The 14,366-nt window shown below is 42.1% G+C and overlaps 1 protein-coding gene across 50 annotated transcripts in view; it reads right to left on the bottom strand.

Annotated features, from left to right (window-relative positions):
* Positions 1–14,366, bottom strand: part of LOC107309443 (poly(rC)-binding protein 3-like) — a 465,303-nt gene that overhangs the window by 8,595 nt on the left and 442,342 nt on the right. For 25 of the 50 annotated variants that reach the window (XM_085540356.1, XM_085540365.1, XM_085540396.1 and 22 more), the window contains 3 exons: positions 13,880–13,932; positions 8,448–8,617; positions 301–2,992 (listed from right to left, as the gene is read on the bottom strand). In XM_085540356.1, the coding sequence (XP_085396482.1) occupies positions 2,644–2,992; positions 8,448–8,617; positions 13,880–13,932 (572 nt within the window). In that variant the 3' untranslated portion in view covers positions 301–2,643. Of the gene's footprint in view, positions 1–300; positions 2,993–5,496; positions 7,212–8,447; positions 8,618–13,879; positions 13,933–14,366 lie in introns of those variants that run through there. The other 25 variants (XR_014943608.1, XR_014943605.1, XR_014943607.1 and 22 more) reach the window with 5 other exon arrangements.

Genomic DNA, 14,366 nt, shown 5'->3' with positions numbered 1-14,366 from the left:
ATCTGAGCTTAAAACAAGCATGGGAAAACACACCAGAGATATACAGAGCAGTGGCTTCTTGGGGCAAGAGGCCAAATGCTGTCTCTTTTATGCTGTGTGAAAAGTACTTCAGGAGCAGCTTTATTAGAAAACAAAGGATCTGAAGAAATACTGCTTGCCATGCTAATGACACAGTCTGGATCCATCTAATGACGTGCAGAATTGTCATTCCTGAGGACAGAAGTGCTAGTGCACTTTCTAGTATTGCCAGCTTTGCACCGTTGTTACACTCTTTCCCAATGAGCACTGGGACCTGAAGCGTGATGATATGAAACCTTTAATCGTTAACGAAAACAAGCAATTTGTCTACGATCTTAGTTTGACAATCCATAAAATAGTGGTTCTCAAACGACAAATTAGCGACTTGGTTACAAAGAGCAAAGTTTAAACAACACAACAGTTGTATGCACAAAGCTACCACGGCTTTTTTTTTTCTTTTTTCTTTTTTTTTAATCAGGAAAAAAATTTATTTATAAAAACGTCTCATTTAATTTACTGTCAAGTCTCTATCTGAATACAGTGACTTCAGAACACTAACAGCCCATGCTTTTATACAGATTAGCCAAAGCATGAACATCGATGGAAATTAATCCTCAAAAACCGCTTTGCTTTACTTTTATGTTATGACCCACAACAGTGTTAAAACTGGAGCAACACAAGAGTTAGGAAGCACAGTTGCTTAAAGAGTAAAAGAAGTATTTTCTTTTGATGTCTCAGAATAATAAGAAAGTTAGAAATGGCAGAAACTCCTCTGTAGATTAGTCCATAGAAAGCATTGTCTCAAGGGGCTTTGGGAAAGTCCTGTCTGGTGGCTAATGCACTAGGGCAGGATGAGATACATTACAGAGCCCCCAGGCCAGTAACTTCTGAAGACAGCCTAAAATGTAGGAACAAAAAATTGAGGAAAAGGAGGGGGGAAAAAAAAGAGAGAAAAAAAAAAGCAAAAAAAAAAGAGTAAAAAAAAAAAAAAAAAGGTAAAAAAGAAGAAAAAACCAAATCTTCTCACTATTAAAAAATAACACGTGAGTACAACCAACCAGCATAGAACAGCATTTCAATGCAGGCAAGTTTTCTCACACAGGTTGTGTAAGTTTGGATTTTTCCTTTGCAAATGTCAGTTATTGGATCAGTTACAGTCCAGATCAAACTCTACAGCGTTTTCCCAGAGCTGTGAAATAATAGCTGGGGTATCCTGATGTCAGTGCCAATTTTTCCTTCCTTATATACAAACAAAAGGGGAAAAAAAAGAAAAGAAAAAAGAAAATCCAACTGAAAGAAAAACCCCTCCAAAAACCCAACACAACTCAACCAAAAACCCCATCTGGGTCAGTGCAGACTGTAACAGCAGCAATTCTACACATGGTTACAGTGACACAACTTAGTGCGGAGGTACTGAGGTGAAGAAAAGCCCACAGGATACAGAAATGACATGAAATGCTGAAATAATAGTACTTAGCCCTATACAATAATAACACACTTTGAAATACCATGTTTTAAAAAGTATTGCATTTGCGCTGTGTTTTTAGTTTATATTAAAATGCACTGAATACAGTTCGATTGTTAAAGCTTTTGTGTCCAAGGAGTGCAAAGTGGATGAATGTGGCGGGCTAATGGGATTCTGGATTCGGAAGTGGTGAGGAAAACAATATTGCATTACTGAGTTATGCAGCAGAAATTAAAAAGAAGGTGGATGGACAAACAGAAAATGCAGTTAAAAACTAGTTCCAACAGCTAGCAACCAGCCATTACATCACCCAGCTCCCTTCGACTTGGCTGCAGTTGGGCTTCTGTGTTAAATAATCTGGATGTAATTATTTGGAAGGGATGCTATCTTATCTAGGCAGCAACCTTTGGGTGTCAATTTGATGTGCAGTAGATACTTTGGCTACAGGATAAGGGGAAATGGCTTTAAACTGGCAGAGGGTAGATTTAAACTAGATATTAGAGGGTAATTCTTTACTGTGAGGCTGTCGAGACACAGGAATGGGTTGCCCAGTGAGGCTGTGGGTGCCCTCCCTGTAAGCATTGAAGGCCAGGCTTGGATGGGGCTTTGAGCAACCTGGTCTAAAGGGAGGGGTCCCTGCCTGTAGCAGGGGGGTTGGCACTGGATGAGTTTACAGGTCCATTCCAACCCAAACTGTTCTGTGATTCTATGATAATGGCGATGCGATCCAAATACCTTGTTAGCAGAGAGCTAAATAGGGATTCATGTTTTACAGAAACCTATGGGAAAATCAAACAAAACTTTGGCTGAAGAAATATCTTTTTTCCTCACTGCCTTCCAATCATTCACAATTTTTTCTCAGCCCCAGAAGCATGGCTTGCTGCCCGGCTGCCTTTGGTACTGCCTGGTTGCCTTCCTTATGGGCAAGGGGGTGATGGGGCCTTCATGGCCGGGCCTCGGCCCCGCGCAGCTGTTGGAACTAGTTGCTGCCGGGTGCCTGGGTGTTAGTTGTTATGGCAAGTGGAAGACAGTTGGAGGTGGTGACATTAACACTAGCAACTTAACAGAAAAGAAAAAGATGCCATATTGTTTCCTTGATTACTAGGATCTACCACAGACTCTTGGTAGAGCTGGCAGAGCTTGCATTGTGTCTCATCCCTTCAATATGGAGCAAACTTCTGGCGGTCAGATTTCTTAACCCCGCTCGTCGAAGGAATTTTGGCAGTGTAAGCGGACAAATTCCCCGTGGCCCCCGCGGCGGCCGCGGCATTTAGTGCCAGGAGCGGGACAGTTTTCATGCCAAGCAGACTGGAGACAGGAACGGCATAGTGGGTGGTTGGCAGAGTTGGTAGGGGAGGGGGGGTACTGACGGTAACGGCGGAGGCGGCCGCCAGCACGGCCATGGAGGTGGGGGTGGAGGTAGGGGTGGCAGACTGAGAGAGGTTCATGTTGAGGTCAACAGGGGTCGTGACGGAAGCGGTCTGGGTGCTGACTTTAGCCATCTCTAAGCTGCAAACGAAGAGAGGAAGAGGAACAAACAGGTTGGGAGGGTCCAGCCAGGGCGGTGGGGTGGGGAGGGAGGGAGGGATGGACAGATGGACGGACGGGGGGGGGGGGGAGAGCAACCACGAATGGGCAGGGGTTAGATTGGTGGGTGAGGGTAAGGAGGAGTGGGAGGGAGAGGGGAAGAGAGAGAAAAAAGGGAAAATGAGGGTCAAAGGAGGAACATGTTATGTGTTAAAGAAGAGAAATAACAAAAGGGTTTTTCATGACTCGATGGTGAAATCGTTACTGAGACTCTAAAGTAAGTAAGTTCTTTCCGAAAGGAAAAATAAAATAAAATATAATAGGGTTGAGGGTTTGGCTAGTTTATTTTACATGTGAGAAAAGAAATCTAAGGAATGCAGGGAAATGGCAAAAAGATGGAAAAAACAGAACTGAAAAGAAAACTTAAAAGAACTATGACGTTTACTCCCCAGCACTGATGTAGTGAATTTTGCTTTCCAAAATCTTTTGCAAATGGGACATGAGGGGGTTTTGGTAATTATTTCAATTGGTCAATTTTGTGACAGATATCATGCCCTTGGTCATTTTGCTAGGATGAGAGGCTGTTAAGTGGTGGTTTGCTCTTCCCATGTGAGGTGTCAAGTTTTTGTTTCACAAAGTTAGTCTCTTTTAGTTCCTTGTGAGGTCAGTGTGCATTTTTCATATAAATCAAACCTGATCAGACAGCATGTTCACTTACTTAGGACTGTACCACCCCTGGACTTTTTTGTTTTCAAATCACAACAAAATATTTATGCAATCTAATTATAAGGAAATTAGAAAAAAAGGAAGACTGGAACAACAGCCCGGCTTCCACAGCAGTGGTATCCATTCTGAGCTCATCACAACGATTACAGATAACATCATCCATCAGCTGACAGACAAAGTACTACATCGATACAACATAACATAAACATCATCACACAGACCCGGAAAGCACAAGGCAATTCAGAGTGACCCAACCTCTTGCTCCAAAGAAATGAACGGCCCTTTGGAGCACGTAGGTATCGATCAACATTCATTTTACCATAAGTCAGTCCGCTCACTGGAAAGCCAGAAGGCCTATATACTTAGGCTTTTCTCTGCTTTTTTTACACATTGAAATGTAGTAATTCCAAGGGCACATTGGTTTTTTGTTTATTTGTTTGTTTTGCATGACAAAATGTCTATATTTAAATCTTTACTTTGATATATGTCTGTTAACAGCTTGTGCACTGTGCTTTGGGGTCTGCAAACAATCTGGAAATGCTAATTTCAGTATGCATTTTGCATGTAACCACCTGGGAAGTATTACTGCTTAACGTAAATGAGACCACGGGTTAGTGAATCCTTACAGGCTCCCACTATACATGTGGTGGCAGGGTGAGCCACCACAGAGAGGGCTGCCTGGCGGACTTGCCACCTATTATCAAGTCTCATTGGGTCTAAGGGAAGCTTCCCAGCCAAGGGGTCAGTCAGCAGCAGTAGCCCAGCTCCTCACCCAAGTAGCTGACAGGAATGGTTGCCCTGTGCAAGGCATGGGAAAGCCCTGCATTATCTCATCTAAGATTTATGTGCAGTTGTGAGGAACAGCCCCTGGTCAGCTCATGGCCAGAGAAAGTAACAACCAGAAGGCACGACCCCTTGTAGTGTGATGGTTAAGCACAAAAGCAATAAATGATCCCTAAATGGGCAATGGTGTTGGACTGTAGCTTCCTAGAGCACTGCTGCTAAAGGGTGAGGTTAAAGGATACCTGATTCTGATCTGAGCTGGAGGAAGGAGAGTGGAAGAGAGGGAAATGTTTGAGTACTACACTCCTCCCCTCAAAAGGAAAGGGCTCTTGTGATACTTATTCATCAGGTGCTTTTGCTGGGAAGCTGGAAAATTCAACATCTTATCTGATGGGTTGGGAGAGAGGAAGGCAATGTGTGAAATGCAGACCTGCTTGTGGAATGTAAAAACTTTGGTTTTCCTGCCTTCTATCCTGGGTTGTTTATCTGTGCCATGGATGAGCGCCTTTTCTCCTAGCCTCTACAACAGAATCATTCTTTGCAGGGAGAGCAGCATCGTTGCACTGGCAGAAGTGCTGCTTGCAATCTACTTGCACAGTGGGCTTTATGTCAAGATAGATTTTTATCACTGAATTGATAAATCATGATTGGTGAATCCAACCCAACTCCATGTAGGAGTTACATGGCAATGCCTTAGTTGTTTATGTGGTTTGGGTTGGTTTTTTTTTTTACATTTCTAAATTAGTGTGATGTTGGCAGGGAGGCGTACAGAAAGAAAATGCCATACTCGGTGTTTCTCAGTTCGCCTGCCTTGTATTTAAAAATAAAGAATTTCTCCTTGACTTATGAATGGAATTTGAGGCTGAGCGCACCATCCTGCACCAACACAGAGAGCGGATCTCACAGGCTTAGCACTGGTGTAGAGCCACCCAGACTCCCTGCCTGGTGTACTTGCACAGGTACAACAGAAGCGCTAATTGGCATTACTTCACCTTTATTTCTGGTGGTAACGAATGAGGTGAAAGTACATCAGGTTGGTTTTCAGTTGTCTTACGACAGCTGCAGTTTCCCAAACCGGTTATACATACAACAGAATTGAATAAGGAAGCTGATGAGCAGACTTGATACAGAATTTCATTACGCCAATTTTCCACTTTGAAGAGCTACACTTACAAATACATACATTGAAGGCCACGTCTTGCATTGCCCGACTAGCGTACGGAAGGAATAAAGCTCGAGATTGCCTTTGTTGGTTCTGTTCTGTGAATGAATCTTTCATCAAAACGGAAGTGAAAAACATCTTCAGGAAACTGCTCTTCAACAAGAAGAAAGTGCTGCTGGCTACAGGTCACTTACACCCCAAAGTCAAATATTACATAGGAAACCTAAGCTGTGGTTCATTCTTAATAAAAGCTAGAAGATGTAATTGGATAATGAAAATCCAGTTACTACAATGGTTACCAGTTAAGAGACAGAAGATTTTACAAGAAAAAAAAGACATTTCTACCGCAAACAAGCTGGGACAAATTCTGCTAATACAGAGTTCAACCCTTGGATAGTCAACACAGAACAAAAACAACACTTCAGAAAGATTTAAATCTCCGTCTTGATATTGTATCAATGTACTTATATATCTGTAATTTAGAGTACTTAATCTTATGTACACATTCAACACCAGATTGCAATAATATTCCTAAGACAACCTGATAAATTGCTATATAGATGGCAACTTTGGTTGGAGAGTAGCTTAAGGATATACACAGTTAGAGGAATACATTGGATAGGTTTTTCACATCCCATGCTGCTGTGAGACATTATCTATGCAGAAATACTGGCCCTGGAAACCAAGTCTATGAGAATGTCAGATCTCGGGGGTGGAGGGGCAAAAGAGTAAAAAGAAAAAGTCCATCTTACCCTGAACGCTTATATGGCTTTTATTTATTATTTTATATAATATATAGGTATATATATATATATTGACATCCCAAACTATATCTTGGTAACTGTACTGCTGGCCAGCGCTGTGGCTGTGGTGGCACCTCACTGGGCAGACATTTCTCTTGGGAGAAGAGAAATGTGGAGCAACGTAACTTGTTAAATGAAAAAGCCACCTTAATGTCCTATGTCACCTTAGAACTTAATTTATTGTACATTACTTTAAGAGTCTTCATTTACAAATGAAGTCGCTTCGTCTAAATACAGTTTCAACATATGGTACATAATAATATATGATGGTTTATTGTAGATGATGATAACAAATGACTTTCTAGAAAGCCAACAGGAAGAAAATACTTTCTGGTTTCACAGGGTATAGATATAGCATCCATGTATATGACTGCTGAGAAGTTTTCTTCTTTGCAAAAGTATCTTAAAAGACCCCATATATATCTCATTCCATCAAAAGATTTGTTAAACAGTAATTAAACAGCATTGTGAGAGTTCACAGGCTTTTCTAAAGTGAGTCAGAGAGAGGTTTGTTCACTAGAGTTTCTGTCTCTGGTGAGCAGCTCACTGCAACTCCATAAATAAGTGCATTATTATATTTGCATGCTTTAGCTGTCTTGAAGATCTTAAATTGTTATCTTCTGAGATCCAGGTGCATGCCATATGGTGTTTGTGCAACTAAAAATGAAGGGGTCTATTCTCGTCTCGATGTGTGGGGAATCCCTGAACACCAAGAGAAGAACATATCCTTAAGGGTTAAAGGAGGGAACACATTTTTATTTGATTACAGGGCTTACGGAAGTGACTTATATTTGCTATAAAGAATATAAATCAAAGAACTGTAGGTTGGTTTGGGCGTCTGGAAACGCCTTATCTTAGGCTTCATGATGCCACTCCTAAATATGTCTATTTCTCTAGGAAACTCTTTCCAAATTAAACTATGAAAGGTAAGTTTTGTTTGCTGTAATACAGAGCTGCGCAAGCATCCTGTTCCTTCATTACAACATCTGCAGTTGTTGCAATGCAGAACTGAGGTGTAGAGGAGGTTGGGCCATAGAGGAACTCAGAGACCTACCATGACCACAGCTCTGTATATAAATGGCATAATTTTCTACTACCTTAACAGCAAACATAATTAAACACAGCACTCAATTTGTATCATAGTACTTTAAAAAAACAAACAACACAAAACGAAACCCCAAAACAATAAAATACATAGCTACTTCCTTACATTTGTTGCCTTGAACCATAATTTACAATTAGCTGTGAGACACCATATCCACTTTGCTTTCTTCTCAGTGTAATAGCAAACAAAAGTGGTATCAGTGTTAATATGTTTCTAAATAATCATATCAAGCTTGACAGCGACTTAAGCTGTCTCAATGGCTTAGCTAAGCAGCAGCGTTGTCATTAATCCTGGTGCTAAGAAGTGGCAAAGCAGATGATAGTCTCATTCTGTCTCATTAGGGAAAGCTATTTACAAATTTGTGGTGCCGTCTCTTAACAAAATAAATCCTGTGCCTTTTTAGCAACCACGTGTCAGTTTAATATCAACTCCGAGTGGCAATTTCCAGCTAGTAAATTAAATCTGGTTTGCAATCTGTTTCATTCTATTATTTGCCATTTAGGACAGTAAAGCGTCTATGAAAGGTATTTCCTTCTGAAGAAGTTATAATTGCCATTTTTAATCCACCTCTATTTTAAGGTGGATGGAATAGTGAATATTCAGGTATATATATATATATTTTGATCTTTTGTTATTCAAAATGTACCTGGACTTGCACCAGATTAAGCTGCTTTCCATGTAAACCAACAGTAAACACAACTTTTATTAATAAAGGCTTCACAGTTCTTTGGGAATCAAATGGTACTATTCAGAACGGACACTGCAAAGCAACTTTCTGGATCTACCCATGACAGACATTTGCAGGAGAGCAGTCAGAGCAATCCTGAGGAAGCATTATCACTTACAAAGTCAACTTACCTTGCATTAATGAGGTACTGTGCTAAGCTGATGTTTGCGGGGGATCCTGTGATTGTAACTTGTCGTTCTGCAGAGCCTTCTGTGGCATTAGCAATCTTGATCTGCGCTCCTGACATCTGCCTGATTTCATTTATCTTACTGCCTTGTCTGCCAATAATGCAGCCTATTAGCTGGAGTGGGACAAAGACTGAGATTAGAGCCATGGACAGAGGCAAAAACCACTTCACTGCAATTTGTAGTATTGATAAAAACAGAGTTTATGAAAGACTCCTCAGTATCAAACCAAAAGACTTCCACTATGCTGTTTAGAAGGAGTCACTAGCGTGGTCTACTGGTTCAATGTACCCATGTCTCTAAATCAGGTTTCTGCTGCTACATGGGTAGGCATCAAGAAAGCATCAGACCATTCAGCTGCCTTCTGTGCCATAAAATGGTGGCATGTTGCAGTGCTGACGAATACAACGCACAGCCCAGCCTGAGCCGTCACTCTGGACAGACCTTGCTGTGCTCCCACCCAGCCCTGCATGGCTCCAGTCATGCTCCCAGTCCTAAAGCTCATGCAGATGCATGGACCTCTCCTGCGCTATTAAAGTCAGTGGGATTTACAGCCGAGCACCTGCAGGTAGAAGCAGGTATAGAAAAAGACTGATATATGTATATATACATATATATGTAATTTTTAGCTGTATTTCTTCACAGAACCCTAACAGAACTCATATCCCATAAATAAAACTGAGCTTGTGTTTCCTCAGATCCCTCTCTTTTTTTTTTTTTTTTTTGGTGGTATGTGGGCACTGAGACAGCCACTGAAGCTGAGATGCTTTGGCTTCCTTAGAGACAAGGAGGGGGCCTTTCAGTTAAAGCAGCATGGAGGCTAACAACACTGCAATGCCCAGAACCTGAAGAAAATGCAAACTTGGCTCTACAGGACTGCCATGATGCCTTTCCTTCCCACTCTTTCTGATGGGTTATCCTTTCTGTTGCTGCTGTACTTGTGGTATCTTGGCAGAAGCAGATTCACATCATCCAGATACTTCAGCAAAAGAACAACAAAAAAACCTTAATCTTTGCTTCACGCCTGCTGAGAGAATGGCAAAGCAGCTAGCAAGGCAGACAAAACAGACATGGAGCACAAGAGCATGTGTGAGAAAGAAAAATGGGCTTTAGGAGCACACGCAGAGGATTTCCCATCCTGTTGGAGCTGGAAGACCTCATTTAACAATCTGTCTTCATCCCAAGGACATGTGTTAACGTGTTAGCTGCCCACGTAGAGCCTTGTGTATGCTCCACCATTAACATAACCAGACAACAGCCAAGTCATCCTGGAGGAAAACACTGCTTACGAACACATCCCTGTACTGAAGACCTCCTTGTTTTCTCTGCTTTCCTCTAACTGGTCTTCACGGTCCACAGGTAGTTGAGGTGAAGCAGGAGAGATGAGCACCCAAAGAGCAGGTAGCAGTGCAAACACCAGCCAGTGGGGCTTTTGGTTATCACTGTAGGCCATCAGTATGAGTAGAGCAGAGAAAGTCTTGCCATCATCGGACAGGAATACTGACAGCACCCAATCCGCTCTTATCTGTTAAAACCTGGTGACAGATGTCTGTAATTTTGTTCCTGTTGATCATTTGCGTGCTGCATCCCAACTATTATTTACCCAAATTTGAAGTGTTTGCTGTTACGGGAGCAGAATGGAGCATGGAGAGGGGGAAAACACTGGGTTATTTTTACTTGGCTTTGAGACGATGACCCTGAAGTGCCTGGTCAAGAACCTGTCTGCTGCATCCTGTGATCTTCCTATCAGCATTTAGGCTCTGTTAAGCACCAGCGAGGCAAACTAAACATCTTCAGATTCCTCTGATGCTCGTCATACTGTATGCTTCTTGTTCCTGTAATAATGATATCTTAACTGTGAACAAAAAAGGTAGACTCCACATATGTCCTAAGAGGAAGGGTAGAAATATGATGAAGTTACTTACTACAAAGAAATTGGTTGGTCTTAAAAACACGCAAAAATATATAAAGGCATAAAAAATGTATTTAGAAGGATTTCAAGAAGTCCAGCTGTCATGTGGAGCTGTTAATTCATATACTGATTATGGCAACTGTCTGGATGCAGATACCAACAAGTCTGTGTGTGTCGTGCTGAGCCGATTCTGGAAGCCTGCTAAAAGGCTTTGCTAAAGACTGCTTTAAAACTATACTTGGCAAGAAGAAGAGTGTGTGATTGTAGGTTCAGACTGAAGCTCCTCCAAATCATCCTTTGATTCTGTGATAATGAGCTGCTTGAACACACTCTACAGAGTCACAACCAGTGACCACCTGACTGCAGGTAGTACACAGGATATATTTCTCTCCTTGCCACACTAATGCTTCTGGCGTCCTTGTTTTTTTTTTTGCTCACATCTGTGCAGCATCTGAAATATTCAAGAGTTCTTGGCTTCTGGAAGAAGCTTAAGGTACATAATATGCACATTCCTCTTAGAAACATACACAGACATACATATACACAAAACTTTTATGTATATACAATCATCAGATCACAGAACTGTTGAGAGTTGGAAGGGGTGTTTAAAGGCCACTTACTCCAACTCCCCTGCATTGAATTGGGACACCTACAGAGTTTCCCCTGACTTGCCATGTCAGCAGAGATGTAGGCCTCTCTCTTCCTTATTACTTTCTCATGATATAGACATGCTAAGCATACGTCTTCCCCCTGTCAAAATGCTAAGCTCAGTGATGGGGCCTAACAACGCAGCTTGCTGCTGGGTTTTTCCTACTGGTTTGCTCCTCCATGTTCATCACACTGTCACACTTCACAGGGAGAACTCTGTCACAGGAAAAGTGTTGAGCTTTCATGTATACGTTTAATTCTGGTATCTTTTCTTTCTTATAGTGAATCTAGCACTGGTTAAAAAAGGGTCATGTGGCTTCTACTACTTGGCATCTGCCAGGTCCCTCAGCTTTGATGGAAGCGCTTTTACTCATAGCACCACTGGATCTTCTTCAGAGTATCTTGTGCAGACTATTAAGTCTTCCCCCCAGCTTTTGCTTTTAAATCTTTCCAAACAGATGGAAAACTGAGCCAGGGATGGATTTAAATGAACATCCAAAGTCCTCAGGGCTTTTCTGGAAGAGGCATTTCCCGATCTGGGGCTGCATGTCACAGCAGGGTCAGATGCTGCCTTTGTGTCCTCTTTAGGGCTGGCACCAGTCCTACTGCAGGAGGTGAACTGAGATAAGTGGAAATGGGAACTCAATGTGCCAGAGATTGTCAGAAGAGGAGGAGACTGAGGAAGTGGGGGCACCACGGGGCCTCCCTGAAGGCTAGGTTTCCCTTGGGGCTTCTCCAAGAGCATTTTGTATACTTGGCCCCTCTCAGACTTCTGCAGGGAAGGACTTCTGACTCCATTGATGATGGAAACAGTTCTTAGGATGCTTTATCCAGCTTGGATGGATTTGCATGTTCATTTATATGTTTGTGTTTTCCAAGGTGAAGCTTTCCTGTCACTTGCTTCTGCCTGTCTCCCACATATGAGAATTACAATTTTTAATGAGGTGGATTTTATAGTATTATTACTGATTCATTCATTTACTTTCAAAGGCCATTTTGGGGACTGGACTACACAGTGTTGTGAAACCTGATATCTGTGCCCAGCAGTGATGCCATCCCTCCTGTGCCCAAAAGGACAGCCACTGTTACATTGCCTCACACAGAAGCTTGTACAGAACACACCTTGAGTCTGAGCTCCTCATTCTCTTTACACTTCATTTTCCTCTACCAGATTCATACTGGGGCTTGGGCTTTTTGTATTTATCATTATCTTGTTTTTAAAAAATAGGTGTAACACAGGTGTAGGTGCAGTGGCAAATGGAGAACAAGTGGGTATTTGCAAGCCTCGTGCCGTTCTCATCTGTGCTTGACTTCTGCAGGCCTGCATGCATGCAATGAACGAGATTTCTGACCAAAACAGGACTAAGAGATGTTGGTTGAAAAAATGAAGTCAAATTATCAGTGCATGGTATCCTGCACAACTGCTGCTTCCTCTCCCATCTGAACCAATGCAATGATTTCCTTTCACTGTCTGCAGGCTGTTTATAAACACAACCCTACTTGGCTTTCCTCCTTTAGCAACAACAAGGCACACTCTGTGAAGCTCAACAAATCTTCTATTAGAAACAACACACGGATGTGTATTTGCTTCTGAGAGGACAGTGCTGAGCCAGAGCACTTCATAGCTCCTCATCAGAAACAGATAATCTTTTCCCTATTCTAGTGCACTACAGCACACGAGGCCAGCCATTTCTCTCTCTATCTGGTAGGAACCCTGAAGAAGCGAAGTCAGAAGAGTAACCCTGGCTTTACATCACCAGGGGCAAGAACAAAAATTGCCTGAAAGTCAGATTACAAAAGCTTGCTTTGCAAGGATAAGTACTGCGCTCTCATAAAATCCTCAACGTACAGTAAATTGGGTTATAAAGCACTGACAGATCAGGTCAGCCTTTAAGTCATGTACAGCTTACTAAATCACTGCGCTTATAAAATAAAGATTTACCTTTGCTCCTTTGTTGTTCAGTATCTTTTTTTTTCTTACTGTAAATCATTGCCACTGAGTTTAATAGGGCTTATACAATACTGTAAGTCTCTCTTGAATAATATAATTGCTATTTGTGTTCCCACTCATACTTGAAAGCTCTTTTCACTGTCCATTTTCCAGGTGACTCATTTGTAATGCAAACTGAAAAAAAAAAATCCCTGTTGCTAATGAAAGAGAATAAAACTCAAAGGCGTATTTGCATGACGCACAGAGCATCAGCTGAGCAGTCAGAGCAGCTGCTTGAGGATTAGCTCTGTACTGCCCAGGAGACTGGGTCTGTCCATCACAGCCAGTGCAGGGCTGGTGGAGACCTTCTTTTCAGATAAACGCTTGTATTGTACCTCTACATAACCCATGTCTGGTTTGTACCTTTACTCCAACTCAGGTAAGCACAGTCTGGTGCAGACCAGCTCCATTCTGCCATTATGGTGTGGTGGTCTCCAGCCAACACACAGAAGATGGGGACTGTGCAATTTCCAACACCCTCCAGCCTCCTTGCTAGAGTCATGCATGACATGGTATGTATCTCAGACCATGTTTGCTTTTCACTAAAAGCAACAGACAACCAGGCTTTGAGGAAATGGGTGTAACACATGGTGTGGATACCACTGTGCAACTAAGCCAGCAGCACTGGAGGTGTGACACGAGATGGGAGGGTCGCCTTCACTACTGCTGTCAGCATGTCAGTAATCCTTGGCACCCTCCTCCCCTCAAAACCAAACCCCGGGTTACTTCTAAGGACTAGTGTTTGCAAATCACCCATGATGACATAATTCCCCCTGGTGGCAGAGGAGAGCAAGAAGAGAAAGCGGTACTGACTATGGGTCCACTTACATCGTTGGGAATAGTAAGTTCATGGGAACTGGTTGGAGAAGTGGCATCCAGTCCTATGTGGGGAACAGACAGAAAATGTTATGCCGGTTGTCTGCAAACAGGGTAAGACACAACAAGCCAACAAGCGATATTATAGAAGAGGAAACGTACCAAAAAATAAAATAAAACAGAAGAGCAAAGAAAAGTAGAGAAGTGCTAGCGAAACAGAAATGAAAGAAGATGCAAAACTCAAGAGGGTTGGATTCACTTTAAAACAGTCTTATTTTAATTAACCTTTAACCCACCAAAACAACAAATGTCACATGATTCCACAGAGTCATACAAATCCTTTAGAAAATGGAGGGTTTCCCCTACAAGTCATTTCTGAAGCTCATCGTAAATACATTGATTCAGAAATTAACAGGTGGCTGAAATTTGACCTCACTACTCGGTGTTGTAGAATACAGAAAATTAGAGTGGAACTCAAACAGAAAAAGTAGTTGAACCA

Source organism: Coturnix japonica, chromosome 2, assembly GCF_054131305.1.
Source record: "Coturnix japonica strain WE chromosome 2, WE-NBRP24, whole genome shotgun sequence".
Classification (NCBI taxonomy): Eukaryota; Metazoa; Chordata; class Aves; order Galliformes; family Phasianidae; genus Coturnix; species Coturnix japonica.
Note: the sequence above shows the minus strand (reverse complement) of the source record. Positions and strands in the feature narration are given on the sequence as shown.